A 15,312-nucleotide genomic window follows, 5' to 3' on the forward strand; every position below is an offset into this window, starting at 1 on the left:
GCTCCACTCGGCGACTGCCCTTCTCAGTGACTGCAAGCCAGGTAGCAGGATGTCAATAGCCATTTATTATTTGGAGGTGTCAGGAGCCCCCTTTGGGGGCCAGGAGCCCCTGGTTCCAACATCCCACTCTGGCTTCCCCTCCCACACCTAATACAAAGCAACAGGCACCTGCCCAGGTGTGCCCCCCAGGCTGGTTTGTGGGAGATGTAACACCTCAGACCAAAGTTTGCTCCCTACCCCCAGGGGTAGGGCCAGAATCTCTGCCCCCGTGGGGTTGTTGCTGACTAGCTGGGGGCTACTAGGGGCACTGGGAACAGGAGTCATCATGGGGAGGGAAGCTGCTGGGTTAAGGGGAGCAGCTGTAATGTTTATCCCTGGACAGGTGAAAAGGGGTCTTGGATGGGGGCACCCTCCCCCGCTAGGCAGGGCTGGCCTCTATGCCCCAGCCTGGCACAGTAGCCCCCGTATTATGCTGGCTAGAGCCAGAACAGCTCTGGCTGTCACTGGGAAGTGGGGGGTGGGGGTGGGGGGGGGTGAGGAGAGAAGGTGTTTAGCTGGGGGGCGCCTATTGATTCCCCCCAGGGTCCGGACAAGCCCTTGTCTTAGTTCCATCATGGCAGCTGGCAGGAGCTCCAGTCATAGGCCCGGCCCACACGATGCCAAGGGCTGTACAAACACAGTCCTGCTCCCCAAGGAGCTTACAGTCTGCCCCTCCCCCCCTTGTATAGTCAGAGCTCAGGGGACATGCACTGAGATGCAGCCACCTCTGGGGTGGGGCCACTGGGCCCAGCTATAAGTTGAACCAGGGTATCTGGCCTACAGGTTTCCAGTAACACAGATGCTGTGCGGGAAGTTTAAACAGGCAAGAAGCACTAAACCTTATTTCGCAATGAAACATCTCATGTTCCAACAAGGGAACAAACTTGGGACCCCCCTGTGTGTGTGTGTGGGGGGGGTAATAATAGCAACGCTGGACCCCAGCCTGCTGCCTCCCAAGGACAATAGCCCTCGGCAGTACAGGGACTATGAAACAGAGGCAGCAATTTTGCTTACTGCCCAAAGAGGGCACCGCCGTGCCATTACCCTTATCACAGTCAGTCACTCAAGGCTGTTTGGGGACACAGCGCTGTGTTAATGCGGAGGGTGTGGGTCAAAGGCCGGTCGGACACGTGGGTCCGCCCCACACTCTGCCTCACTCTCCCTCCCCTCTACGTGAACCACTATGGTTCATAAAAGTTCATTTCACAGAAATGATAAGACTGAAGGGGGGGGTAGCTCCTCCCCCCCTTAGTGGGGCTAGACACCTGGGTTCAATTCCCAACCAAGACATGATTTCATAGAAATCAGGGGGGCTCCCCTAGCCATCCCTGGGGCTGAAATTAACACAGGACCCTCTGCTGCCCCCCCCAGCAATATGTGGGGGGGAGATACACCACAAGAGGTGTGGGGCTACCCCCAGACCGAGATTTGGGCTGAGTCAATGCTCAGCAGAGGAAAGGTTAATGGGGCAAACCAACCTCCCTCCTCATCGGGGTGGGTGGGAAGGAGGCTGCTGCAACCAGGATGCCTGGGTTCTATCCCTAGCTCTGGATGGGGAGTGAGGTCTAGGGGTTTAGAGATGGGGCTGCCCTTGGCCTTCCCCTCAGCTGCCACCCACTGCATCGGCATGAGCACATGTAGCCTCACTGGGGGAGGCGGCTTGGGCAGGGTCTCACCTGCTCAGTCCAGTAGGGGGTAGTCACATGCCCAGCCCCAAGAGGGGGAAGGCAAGGGGCTGCAGCCCCACATGGCAGGCAGCAGCAGACCCAGGCATCTGGGTGGCCATGCTACCTCCTACTGTGGGACCCAGGGGGGTCCAAGCAACAAGGGAGCAGGGGACTTGGAGAACCCAGGTGTCCGGGGGGCCCCCATACAATAAGTTAGTTAAATACAGAAAATATTACAGACAACTTTCCAGAGAAATCCTCTCCCCCCACCCCACTTCACTGAGCGGCACCAGATGAGTCCCTCCCGCCCCCTTCCTTCAGCAGCCATGGATCTAGGGGGGCTGGGCGGGACGGCGGGCAGCGCCAGGGAGCGGGCGCCGGCTCTTCAACAAGAGGCGCAGCTGGGGGGGGAAGAAGAGGAGAGGTTGAGTTAGGGGGGACCCTGGAGAACCCCCAACCACACACTATGGCCCCCCTGAAGACAGGATGCACCTGCTTCCGTTGAGGCCAGGCAGGGCTGGGGGAGAGTTTTGGGGTCCACCAGGGCTAGGGAGGCCTCCAGGTCTGGGGGGGCGGAGTGTCAGAGGGGAGGTGGGTCTCCTGGGGAGTCTCACCTGGTCTCCCCCGGGCCCGGGGGGCAGCAGATGGGCCGGCTGCTCATTCTCCAGGTTGCGAGCGCTGGGGTCAGCTCCCCGGCTCAGTAGCAGCCGCACGAGGCTCTCCTGGCAGGGGGGGCTCGGCAGGGCTGCGGCCATGTGCAGAGCCGTGTTCCCGTGGGCCTGGGGGGGGGGGACAGAGGATCACACACAGCCCCTGCCCCCCACCAGGACAGCACCCCCTCCCCAGCAGGCCTGGCTGAGCCCACCCCACCCCCTGCAGCCCAGCTTCCCCCACCCAAACAGCCCCCATCCCCCTGCAGAATGGGCTCTCCCACATCCATTTCCCCCCCCCCCCCACACACACACACACCAAGCAAGGAGACACCCCCACCCCCTCACCTTCATGTTGATGAATTGCCGGGGCCCAGGCAGCTGCAGGAAGAACTGAACCAGTGACAGGTTCCCGTCCTGCACGGCCAGGTGCAGAACCGTCTTGCTGCTCTTTATGTCCTGGGAGGGCAGGGATGGGAGGGTGGTGAGGGCAGATCTTGCCCCCCCTCCCCACCGAAGAGAGAAGGCCAGGACAGCTGGGGCTATGTGGGGGGGAGGGGAGGAATTCCCAGCACCACCCCCATGATATCAGCAAGGTCAATTTGCCCCCACCGCCACATTGCAATTGAAGGGGGCAGGTAGCTAGAGGGCAAGTCTGCCCTCGTGATGAATTCCCCACCCATCCTCCCCCACCCTGCACCGAGCATGGGTCAAGGCTGACAGGCCCTGGGGAGCGGGCACAGAACTCCCCCTCCCCCACTCCGGTCACCTACCTGGCTGGTGTGATCTGCCCCCATGTGCAGCAGGGCCTGGATGCAGGCCAACATCTCCTGCAGCCGCTCTGGGGTCGGGGTCCCGATGCCCAGCGCCCGCAAGGCCTTGTTGTGGGAGATCACTGCACAGTGCAGAGGGGTCTGCCCTGGGGGTGACAAGAGAAGGGGTGAGAGCAGCCCCCTCACAGCCAGCACTTCCTGCTGGGGGAGGTCAGGCGCCCCCCCTCCAACATGCTCCCCCGCACTCCCCCCAGCATGCTCTCCCCCTTCCCACAGCACCACCTGCTGGGAGAGGCCGGAAGACCCCAGCCCCCAGCATGCTCCCTCACTCCCCATAGCTGGATGTGTCCTACCTTCAAAGTTCCTGGCCTCCACGTTGACAAGGACCCCAGATGCCATCACAGCCTTGGGGAGAGAAACCGGGTTAAATTCAATCGGGGGGGGGGAGGGGAGGGAGCGGGGAAGGGAGCAAATTGACACCAGTTTCAGACATTGTATTTGGGTAGGAGTGGGGGCTAGTGGTTGGGGGGGGGGGGGGGGAAGATCAGGGGCTGGGAGACAGGACTCCTGCATTCGATCCCCAGCTCTGGGAAGTGAGGGCGGAGGGCCTGTGATCCCAGACACCTGGGTTCCTTCTCGGCTACACACTCACCATGAGGACGTTGGGGAACCCGTAGGTGGCTGCCAGGTGCAGCAGCGTCTGGCCCTTGTGGTCAGCGGCATTGGCATCGGCTCCCAGCGCCAGCAGGTCCCGCACCAGCTCAGCCTGGTTGGCCGTGGCAGCCACCAGCAGCGGGGTCTGGGGAGGCCGGGAAACCCCAGCGTTAGAGAGCAGCAAAGGGACCCAGGGCAAGACCCTTAGCCCCTAGTAATGCCCTTATCCTGACCACCCAGTGACCCTTGACCCCTACCTTGGTGTGATCCTTGACCCCCGGCAGTGCCCTCACCACCTAATGACCCTTGACCTCTACCCATGGGCCCATCAGCACTGTTGGCCAACTCATCTGCACGACCCTTACCATCCACCCACAGCTCTGCGACCTTTGACCCACAACAGCTCCATTCTCCTGCCCAACCCCCGCTCACCTTGCCCTTGTGCTCCTTGATCTCCAGCCGCCCGCACTCCTTGAAGGCCTCGGCGGCCGCCTGGGCAAAGTGACGCAGCCCCCGGGCAGCCAGCAGGTGTAGGATCCTGGTGGGGGGAAGGAGAGATTATGTCAGTCACCTCTTGCACCCTGAAACCCCTGCAGATCCCTCATCCAGTGCCACCCAACTCTGTACCCCCTCCACCTGCCTCCTGCCCCCCTAGTGCCACCTGCTCTCTGCCCATCCCTAAACCCCAGATCCCCCCATCCCCTCTGTGCCACCCTCCCCTCTGCTTTCACTGCCCCGCCCCATCCCTCCCCCCAAGCTTCCACTAACATTACCAACCCCCCCCCCACAGACCATCCCATCCCCTCACCACTACATCCCCCACCAGTCCCATTTCCCCCACCAGCTCTATCCATTACCCTCCCTGGGACACAGCAGCTCAGCCCCACCCCCCCATGCCCCATCGGGGGGGGGGGGGCTGAGAAGCCCCCTTCCCTCCACTACCAGGAGTGGGGGGGGCAGGGTGAGTTTTGGGGTCCCCCCAGACACTCACGTGTCCCCATCTTCATCCTGATGCAGCAGCCGCGCCGGGTCCATGCTCCGGATCTCAGCTCGGGCCGTAGCCAGCTCCCTGGGATCCAGCACCCCAACTGGGTCCCCGAAGCTGCCCAGCTCTAGGGGGTCAGAATAGGGGGTGCTCCGGGCAGGCTGCATCCAGGGGGCAGTGGATGCCTGTGGAGTTGGGAACAGGCCCAGTGAGGGGGCTGACACAGGGACCTGGTGAGGGGAGAGAGCAGGGGGTTATAGCCCTCACTCCCGACCCACTGTGCCCTGCTAGCCCAGCCCCACAGGTCTGCTGGTGCCCCTCTCTCCTGACCCACTGCGCCCTGCTAGCCCAGCCCCACAGCTCTGCTGGTGCCCCTCTCTCCCGACCCACTGCGCCCTGCTAGCCCAGCCCCACAGTTCTGCTGGTGCCCCACTCCCGACCCACTGCCCCTTTCTAGCTCAGCCCCACAGCTGCCAATGCCCCTCCCTCCTGACCCACTGCTAGCCCAGCCCCACAGCTCTGCCGGTGCCCCTCACTCCTGACCCACAGCCCCCCCATCTCACCTCCAAGTCCCCTGTGGCTGCCATCATGGTGCTGTAGGGATCCCCTGCTCCAAACACCCCGGTCCCCACGGGGGCATAGGAGTCTGTTGCATCGTACGTGGGTCCTGGGGGCTGGTAGCTGCTGGCCGCGGCCGAGCAGTGATAGTGGCAGTCGGGGAAGGCCGCATGGCATGAGGGGTCGACCTGCCAAGGTGGGTAGGGAGCCAGGGGGGGGCCAGGGGCAGATTCCCCCACAGATCCCCTTCCCAGCCCCATGGGCTCCGGGCACTCATCTGGATGGGAGAGAGACATGGATGGTGGGTGCAAAGCATGGGGGGGGGGGGAGAGAGGGGAGACTGGGAGACTGCATGGGGATCACAGAGGGAGGGGATGGCACTCCTGAAGGATCAGAGGGTCTGGGGCACTGTGGTTGTCATACCACAGACAGGGAGTGGGGACCCCAGGGGAATCGAAGGGTATCTAGGGTTGGGGAAAGCTACAATGTGGGGTCCATGTTTGACTAACCTGTCTGGGAAGGGTCAGTGGCATCTGTTGGGACCTAGAGAGAGAAAAAACAGAAATTGCTGATGAGTCACAGGGCGGCTTGCCTGGTGCTGAGATGCAGCCACCTCTGGGGTAGAACAGCCAGGTAACAACTGCACATAACACTGTGAGTGGCCAGGAAGTAAAGGAGAAGCCCCTTGCAGCATGCGCCTTGGGAGGCAGAATGGAACTGACATGAAGGGATTTGGCCCACACACCAGGAGTCACGCCTGAGGTCCGGGGCTAGAGAGGTCTCAGCTGTGGCCAAGACAACCAGGGAAATTGGGGGGGCAGGGCAGAGGGGCGCTCACCTGAGAGCTGGCCGCATAGCCCAGTGCTGTCTGCTGCCGTCTCTTCTGCTCCAGAAGCTTCTTCACTGTCTGGGGTGGGACTGCGCTTCTGTCTCCTCTACCGCCTGGCGAGGGGAAGGGAGACCAAGCATTCAGCCCAGGACTTCTGGGTTCCATCCCCTGGCTGTGACAGGGGAGTGGGGTCTAGCAGTTAGAGTTGGGGTGGGAGCCAGGACACCTGGGTTCTCTCTCCAGCTTTGGGGTCTAGTGGTAGGTAGAACAGTAATGGGATGTCTCAGGCTCTCTCCGACCGCCCCTCCCCACACTCATGGAGCAATCGTTTCCACCCAGGCCGGTGCCTACACAGCGGATTTTTCCTTTCCAAGCCGCCCCAGGAGGAAAACGTGTCATGGACCGTCTGAGACACGGAGACACAAAGGCCGCTGCTGCTGGCTGCGGCTGCCGCCGCCCGCCCCGTGCCCCCGGCAGCTCTGCCCCTGCCACCCGGCAGCGTGTTCCTTCCATGCTGGAAAGCAACAGCTCACTCAGCCCCCACGCCGCCCGCCGGGGAAGTGACGTGGGCCCCAGCGACTGGTGGGGGCGGGGGCTGGGAGTCAGGATGCTAGGTTCTCTCCCCGGCTCTCACCTGGAGCTGGGGAGTCCTGGCTCCCAGCCCCCTCCAGTTCAGCTACCCCACTCCCCTCAGAGCCCAGGCGTCCTGGCTCCCAGGCCCTCCCTCCTCCATCCACGAGCTCTCTCCCAGAGCTGGGGCTGACACACCCAGAACTGGGGCGGGGGAGGGGGGGAAGAGTCAGTTTCTGGAGTGGTTTAGCCCAGGGTGGGGGAGAATCGGAGTCCCCATTCTTGGGGGGGGGGGACAGGAGGCAGCCCCCTGACAAAAGCCTACTGTCCCCAGCCCTGTGACCCCCTCCCCATCTGCTACCCAAGAGCAGCTCCCGACCCACTCCTGTGTCGGGGGTGGTCCCCATCTGACCAGAGCTCCCCGTGTTTCTCTTCTGGGGGGGGGGGAATCTCACCCCCGCCTGCCCTTCCGCTCTGTAGCTGCCCTGACCATGTGCCCCCTTTCCCTGTCCCCTCCCCACTTCTCATCCACTCCTTGGTCAGTCCTACCCTTCCCCACCTCAGCCCAGCCTCCTCCTCCTCCCTGAATGCCCCCAACCCTCCCCTCGGTTCCCCCCTCACCGTCCTAGCTCGCCCCCCCCCCCCAGTTGATTTAATTTCCGCCTCCCTCGCCCCCACATTCAAACCAAGACTGAATGAGAGACACTCGCACGCACCCCGATGACACCGACCAATGAGACTGTGTCCTGGAAACGGGTGTGGAAGGGTAACGCGGGGGAGTGGGGACCCCTGGCTCTGGACCAGGAGTGCTTAGAGCGGGGCTGGGGGTGCTGAGAGTCAGGGTCCTGGGACAGGATTCCTCTACCAAAACCAGGGATAGCGCAGGGACGCTCCGTCCCCCTCTGCTCCGGGGAGACCCTCAGCGGGGTCTGGGGAGGATTGAGGGTTCCCCAGACCCTCCACTCCTCCTCGGGCTCGAGGCCTGTCATTGGCTGCCCGCTAGAGAGGTAGTTTCCTCCTCATCTTCAGGGCTCAGCGCTAGCAGGGGTTTCCCGGTGACGCAGGGCTACTGCTCGGGGATTCCGCTCCACGCACCAGTACCCTGGGACTGTCAGGCCCAGAGGGGGCAGGGGACAGCCCAGACACCTCCCCCCCCCGCCCGTGCCCCAGAGAAGATCCCTTTACCCCTCCACCCACTAGCCCCCACTCCCCTCCCAGAGGTGGAGACAGAACCGAGGAGGTCCAGGCAGCCCTTAACCACCTAACTCCCCAGCCCCCCTGTTGCGTATATCACTGCAGTCTGGGCACCAGCTGCCAGTAACAACCGGTCCATAGCCAGTCCTTATTACAGCACCAGTATATAGAGACCATACAGCCCTGGGAACTCCTCCCATCCCCCGTATTATAGCCCTGTTTCAGCTCGGATAGTCTACACTGAGACCAGTCTAATATAGAACAGGAGTACTTGTGGCACTCCTGTTCCTTTTGCGGATACAGACTAACACGGCTCCTACTCTGAAACCAGTCTAATATAGGTTTCCCCTCCCCCGCTCAATGCAGACTAGTCTATACGGCTGTAACTCAGATGTCAGCTACCCTATTCTGTATAGGGACTGCTCCAATATAAAAGGCCCCTACACCCGGTCTATGATAGCAATGTCCCAGGCCCAGCGATATCGGTCCAATATAGAGCCCCTCCTGCACAATACATTCCAGTCTATGATAGCAATGTCCCAGGCACAGCGTTATTGGTCTCTACACCATACAACCCAGTCAATGATAGCTACAGCACAGACACAGTGATACCGGTCCAATACAGCACACCCCCCCCCGCGCCGCACAATACAGCCCACTCTAGGATAGCTGCATCTCAGGCACAGAGATACTGGGCCAATACAGCCCAGTCTATAATAGCTGTATATCTCATGGAACAGCTAAACAAGTCTGTATACGGACTGGTCCCATATAGATACCCCTCCTTAAAGGCACAGCACCCCGTTTTTGTTCAGCAGCTCATAAAAGGAGCAAAGAAGCAACAATGTATCTCCCGAAAGCAGCCACGCCCCTCTTTTAAAGGGCCAGTGCACCCCACTCACCTTTCTGAGAGCGCATGCCCCTCGGCCGCCGTTCCCCACGAGCTCACTGCCCCAGTAAGCCGAGCCGCGGTGTGTGTCTCGGCTTATAGGGGGCAAGCACTGCTCCGCCCCTTGAAGTGGAAACACCTGCTTTCTGAGGCCGGCCAGAGTGACATCTCCCCACCCCCTCAGCAGGGCGGGGCTAAAACTAAATAACTTTCTGATTGTCCCCAGATCACTGAGAGCCTGGACTCCTGGGTTCTGCGGGGGTGCTAGTGGGTTAGAGCAGGGGGGCTGGGAGTCAGGACTCCTGGGTTCTCTTCCTGGCTCTGGGGGGCTCCAGTGGTTACAGCAGGAGGGGTCCTGGGTTCTATGCCCAGCCCTGGGAGGGCAGTGGGGTCTAGTGGTTGGGAGGGGCTAGGAGCCACGACTCCTGGGTTCTCGCCCCATCTCTGGGAGGAGGGGTTCCCCATGCATGACATCAGAGTTCCCAATGACCGCGTTTGCAGAAGTGACACCGGACGGGCGTACTGCTCTGGGGGCTCAATATGTCACAGCGGGGGCGGGAGCTTCCCCCCAGCCCTGGGGTGTTCCCCAAGCCACGGTCTAGCGCCCAGGCGTTGCCGATTGGCGGCCTCTCCGGGGGGTCCCTTTAAATAAACGACACCCACTTGTAACCACAGGTTCCCTATGAGGCTACGGGCCTGGACAGCCAATCAGAGACCGGCTCCAGGTGCGACGCAGCTGGTTCCCACGGCAACTAGTGAGTGGTAAGAGAAGAGCCAGAAAATTAGAGAGACAAAAAGCAACTTAAAAGTGAGGGGGCTGGGAATGGGCCAGGGCAAGGGACTGGCTGACTGGGGGGTGTAGAATGGGGTACAGGCCTTTCCCCTCTAGGGGGTGACAGCTCTTCTCTGTATCTTGAGTTGTCTTGGCTTTTGAGGAGGGGAGTCTTTCATTCCTGTCCCTACATCCTGCATTTGCCCCATTGCTGGCTCCACTACTTGCTCTAACCACTAGACCCCACTCCCCTCCAAGAGCTGGGCTTAGAACCCAGGAGTAAGGATAGAGATAGCTAGAGACTCCTTATATGGCATTTCCCCTCTCCATCTGTCTATTCTAATTAACAGGCTATTTCTATGGGACACTATTATCTATCTATCCCCATACAGCCATTCCAAGGTCCCAGGTTTGCTGAGCAGCACCACCCTGTGGTGGCGGGTGGAAATGCTCCTCGCAGCGGCAATGAAGCTGTTGACCGTAGGGTGAGGGAGGGAGGGCGCGCGGGGGAATCAGTGGGGCATGGTCGTGGATGGGGCAGGATCCCCAGGTACTGAGTCATCAATAGTGACTCACCACATCAGTGGTGAATCTGCGACAGACAACTCATTGGGGTATTTCCGCCACTCCACACCCCTCTCCCGGCCCCAGGCACGGACTCTGTGTCTGTCTGTCCCCTGCCTCCAGCTCGGGGAGTGGGAGCTAGTGGGCGAGAGCCAGGAGGGGGAACCAGGACTCCTGGGTTCTAGCCCCAGCCCTAGCAGCAGGGGGGGTCTGGTGGGTCAGAGCAAGGGGAGGGGTTGGGAGCAGATCGTCTGGGTTCTCTTAACAACTGTGCCATTAGAGACAGACTGATTGCGGTGCTGCGAGCCCAAAGACCCAGAGCGGCTCCGCCCTGCCCTGCCGGGCTTTTATAGCAACGATAATTTTAGTCCCCGACACACAAGGGGAAGTGAAGAGTCATTAGTTGTAGGAGCATAAACACGGCACCGACCTGCGTGACTCAGGGAAGACGCCTACTCGATAGATGGCTAGATAGTAGGGGATGTGTGGGGAGAGATAGTGGGCAGTGGGTGTGGATGGATAGATAGGGTGATGGTGGGGGGTGTGGGGATGGATAGATGGGCAGTGGGGGTTGATGGGGATGGATAATGGGTGTGGATGGGAATGGAGAGGTAGGCAGTGGATGGGAATGGAGAGGTAGGCAGTGGATGGGGATGGAGAAATAGGCGGTGGGGAGGGATAGATGGGAGTGGGGATGGATGGGGAGGGATAATGGGGGGTGGATGGGGATGGAGAGGTAGGCAGTGGATGGGGATGGATAATGGGTGTGTATGGGGATGGTGAGATAGGCAGTGGGGATGGATAATAGGGTGTGAATGGGGATGGAGAGATAGATGGGGATGGATAATAGGGGGTGGATGGGGATGGATAGATAGGCGCTGGGGCAGAGTGGAGGGGGATAGATGGATGGGGGTGGATGGAGACAGATAATGGGGGGTGGATGGGGATGGAGAGCTAGGTGGTGGGGGTAGATGGGGATGGATAATGGGGTGTGGATGGGGATGGATAATGGGGATGGATAGTGGGGAGTGGATGGGGATGGATAATGGGAGTGGATGTGGATGGAGAGATAAGCAGTGGGGGTGAGTGGGGAGGGATAGATACGCGTAGGGTGACCAGATGTCCCAATAAAATCGGGATTGTCCTGATATTTAACCCTTTGTCCCGTGTCCTGATCAATGTACGATCGGGATGCCATTTGTCCCGATAGTCAGGTAAGGAGACAAGCGGGAGGGAGGTGCTGACTCCATGGGCCTTTTATATTCTCTGTTATGTGGAAGGACACCCCTTTGTTCTTACTGTGGAAAATCACAGTAGCAAGATGGAGTTTGGAGTCACATGGGCAAGTCACATGTCCATGCATGACTCAGTTTGCAGACAGCAGCCATTGCTCACATGCTACCTTGAACATTCCCAGGAAGACTTCTCAGATGTGGATTGGAGTCTCCCAAGGGCCATTGTCAGTTAAGTGTTTCTTGATTGGGCACTTAGGCCTTGGCTACACTTGCACATGTACAGCGCTGTGAGTTAAACCTGACTTCGTGCAGCTGAGTAGGGAAAGCGCTGCAGTCTGTCCACACTGACAGCTGCCCAGCGCACTGTTGTGGCCACATTTGCGGCAATTGCAGAGCTATTGGGAGCGGTGCATTATGGGCAGCACCTTTTCCCATTCTGGCACCGTGGGTTGTGGGAAGGGGGATTCTGGGTCCTGTCCCAATGCCCCGTGATGCATCGCTTCGCATCCCAGAAATCCCTTTGTTTCCGTCCACCTTTGGCGCCATCTTTCAACGGTTTCTGTGCAGCACGATCTGTCTGAGGGAAATGGAGCCCGAACTGCTGCGGCGTATGCTGACGAGTCTCGCCAGCACGTCACGTTTGGCTGTCGAACTATTCCTTAAGATCCAAAGTGAGAGTGAGGGTGAGGAGTCCGACGATGCTATCGAGCCGCATAATGCGTACAACATGAAATTGCTTGTGGCATTCACGGACATGCTCAGCACCGTGAAACGCCACTTTTGGGCTCGGGAAACAAGCACCGAGTGGTGGGATCACATCATCATGGAAGTCTGGGATGACAAGCAGTGGCTGCAGAACTTTCGGATGAGAAAAGCCACTTTCATGGGACTGTGTGAGGAGCTTGCCCCCACCCTGCGGCGCAAGGACACGAGATTGAGAGCTGCCCTGCCAGTGGAGAAGCAGGTGGCTATTGCAATCTGGAAGCTGGCAACTCCAGACAGCTACCGGTCGGTCGCAAACCAGTTTGGAGTGGGAAAGTCAACCGTTGGAATCGTGTTGATGCAAGTTTTGCAAGGCCATTAATTGCATCCTACTCAGAAGAACCGTGACTCTGGGTAATGTGCAGGAAATAGTGGATGGCTTTGCACAATTGGGGTTCCCTAACTGTGGAGGGGCGATATATGGGACGCACATTCCTATTCTGGCACCACCCCACCTAGGATCCGAGTACGTTAATCGGAAGGGGTATTTCTCTATGGTTCTCCAGGCACTTGTGGATCACCGTGGGCGTTTCATTGACATTAACACAGGCTGGCCCGGAAAGGTGCATGACGCACGCATCTTTCGGAACACTTGGCTGTTCAGGAAGATGCAGGCCGGGACTTTTTTCCCAGAGCGGAAGATCACGGTAGGGGAAGTTGAAATGCCCATTGTGATCCTTGGAGATCCCGCTTACCCGTTAATGCCATGGCTCATGAAACCCTACACAGGGAGCCTTGACAGCAGCAAGGAACGGTTCAACTACAGGCTGAGCCGGTGCCGAATGACTGTGGAGTGTGCCTTTGTCCGTTTAAAGGGCCGCTGGTGATCTCTGTATGGGAAGCTGGACTTGGCCGAAAACAGCATCCCCGTGGTTATAGCCGCGTGCTGTGCCCTCCATAATATTTGTGAAGGGAAGGGTGAAAGCTTCACTCAGGCATGGACCTCCGAGGTTCAACACCTGGAGGCTGAATTTGCACAGTCAGAGAGCAGGGCTATTACAGGGGCCCAGCGGGGCTGCAAGGATTAGGAATGGCTTGAGGGAGCAATCTGAGGCTGAAAACCAGCAGTGATATCTGGTGCCCTGCACGGGAGTGAAGTGCAGTAGTTCCAATCTTTAGGAATCAGTGTCTGCTTAGCAGACAAGCAGACTTGCAGTGCCTGTTTATTTCCTGGGCTAAGGAGTCTTTTACTTTATGCAATAATAAAGAATGTTTTCAAAGCCACAGAATCCATTTATTGAAAAGAAACAAGGGGGTAGAGTGGGGAACAGTACAATCACAGATTTGCGTATGTCCTGTCTGGTGTGCTGTGCAGTGAGTGCTGCACTTCAGGACAGCTATACTGCATGGTGATGGGGGTTGAGTGCAGAGGGTAAGGGTCATGGTTTTCAGGGCTGGGTGGTGAAGATACTAGTGTTGGAGGCAGTGGGTGGCGTGAAGAACACGGAAGTTGGGGAAAGTGGGTTGGAGGTGACAGTGGGGCACAATGGAAAGAGTTTTGGGACAAGGGCTGTAGGGGGGGTGTGGCATTTGCGGTACTGCTCCTCTTTCTGCATGGCTACCAGCTCCTGGATAGCATCTGCTTGGCACTCCAGGATGCTTATAAGCCTATCAGTGCTTTGCTGCCGGTGCGCTGCGTTTTCCTGGCGGATCCTGCTTTCTCTCTCCCTCCAGTTCTGTGCTTTCTCATTCTCTTTAATAGATTGCTGCATCACTTCTTGCAGCATGTCTTCTTTGCTTTTTCGCGGCCTCTTCCTCAGTCTTTGCATTCTCTGAGCAGGCGATAAGAGGGAGGGCTGAAGTCTCAAGGTTGATGCAGCTGTATAGGCAAAATGCAACATTTAACAGAGGCAGCATTGTTTATACCAGACAGAGTAATGATTCCCCCCGCACTTAAGGAGTAGAAAACACACAGGGTCTACACAATAGTATAATTTTCCCGTCCGAAACAGAGCACACATATCCCACGGGAGCCTCAAAATGGTGAGTAAGGGGGACTGATTGTTTCAGGGCTGCACTGTCCTCTGGGTTTCTGTGCCTTGGGGAGAGCCAACAGCTTCAGGGGGCACCTACACTGAACACTGTCCCAACATTTTCCACAGAAGTTCATCCTGGATGATATCTCGCTGCTGAGGGTGACCTGGGAAGCAAGGGAGGGTCTTCTACTGCAATGTGGCTTCCGCCCTGGCCCATATGCAGCTTGCCTGTGTGCAGCAATGGTCCCCTCATGGCACAGTGGCACGGACACGTTAGCCTGGCTGGGACAAGGACCACGGTGGCTCTCCCGATGAACCTGCGCAAGCGCATTGCACATGTTCTGGATGAGACATTCAAGGAGATTACCGAGGCCGATTACCGGCCACATCAATGCACTATTCCACATCTAGGCATGCATGCCTAGCCCTCCTCTCCCAAAGAGCCCTCACCGAAAAAATTCCTTCCAGAAAAAAAAAAACCCCGCTTACCAGGAACCTGCTTTTCTGTTTGTCCTCCACCAAGTACCGGCCGCTGCGACTGGCTACCTTCCTCCTGGCTCAAGAAGAGCTCCTGGCTGCATGGCTCCAGGGATACTGGGGTGTCTCCATCCGGCCCACCACCATCACTCCCGTTTTCCTCCTCCTCCTCCCTCCCCCCCACCGGCTCTGAAGTGTCCACGGTGGTGCTCGGAGTGGAGGTGGGGTTAACCCCAAGTATCGCATCCAGCTCTTTGTAGAATCGGCAGGTCGCAGGGGGAGCACCCGAGTGGCCGTTTGCGTCATGGGCTTTGCGCTAGGCACTCCGCAGCTCCTTCACTTTAATCCTGCACTGCAGGGTGTCCCGGTCATGGCCCCTTTCCATCATGTCCTTTGATACCTTCCCAAAGGTATTGTAATTCCTACGGCTGGAGCGCAGCTGGGAATGTACAGCTTACTCCCCCCAAACACTGATGAGGTCCAGCAACTCGCCATTGCTCCATGCTGGGGCTCGCTTGGCGCGTGGAGGCATGGTCACCTGGAAAGATTCGCTGATAGCGCTCCACACCACGCCGGGCTGAGCAAACAGGAAGGGGATTTTTAAAATTCCCGGAGAATGTAAAGGGTCGGTCACATGGTTGGTTACCTGAGGCCAGGGTAGTAGAGTTTGAACTGATGACCAGAGTGGCTAGAACAGGCATTGTGGGATACTGCCGAA

The 15,312-nt window shown here is 58.7% G+C and overlaps 1 protein-coding gene across 4 annotated transcripts; it reads right to left on the bottom strand.

The window, feature by feature from the left end:
* Positions 1-42: 42 nt before the first annotated feature.
* On the bottom strand, positions 43-9,396 carry NFKBID (NFKB inhibitor delta). 4 transcript variants are annotated; one of them, XM_065573580.1, is made up of 12 exons: positions 8,822-9,395; positions 6,165-6,268; positions 5,836-5,869; positions 5,332-5,603; positions 4,775-4,953; positions 4,216-4,321; positions 3,782-3,928; positions 3,483-3,534; positions 3,130-3,275; positions 2,705-2,815; positions 2,321-2,485; positions 43-2,107 (listed from the first exon to the last, which is right to left on the bottom strand). In XM_065573580.1, the coding sequence occupies exons 1-12, from the start codon at positions 8,835-8,837 to the stop codon at positions 2,039-2,041; spliced, it is 1,401 nt and encodes a 466-aa protein (XP_065429652.1). In that variant the 5' UTR covers positions 8,838-9,395; the 3' UTR covers positions 43-2,038. The 4 variants fall into 4 exon arrangements, with proteins under 4 accessions (XP_065429652.1, XP_023967856.2, XP_065429656.1 ...); XM_024112088.3 differs by having other exon boundaries at positions 4,775-4,998; positions 8,822-9,391; XM_065573584.1 differs by lacking the exon at positions 5,332-5,603 and having other exon boundaries at positions 8,822-9,396.
* Between the last annotated feature and the right edge of the window lie 5,916 nt (positions 9,397-15,312).

Source organism: Chrysemys picta, chromosome 20 (assembly GCF_011386835.1).
Source record: "Chrysemys picta bellii isolate R12L10 chromosome 20, ASM1138683v2, whole genome shotgun sequence".
NCBI classification, from domain to species: Eukaryota; Metazoa; Chordata; order Testudines; family Emydidae; genus Chrysemys; species Chrysemys picta.

Bases quoted from the DNA above. Each gene is read 5' to 3' on its own strand.
- NFKBID (XM_024112088.3), bottom strand. The intron at 3,535-3,781 runs GTGAGTGTGTAG...TCTCTCCCCAAG, and splicing joins GGTTCCCCAACGTCCTCATG to GCTGTGATGGCATCTGGGGT. The intron at 2,486-2,704 runs GTGAGGGGGTGG...CCCCCCCCCCAG, and splicing joins GGCAATTCATCAACATGAAG to GCCCACGGGAACACGGCTCT.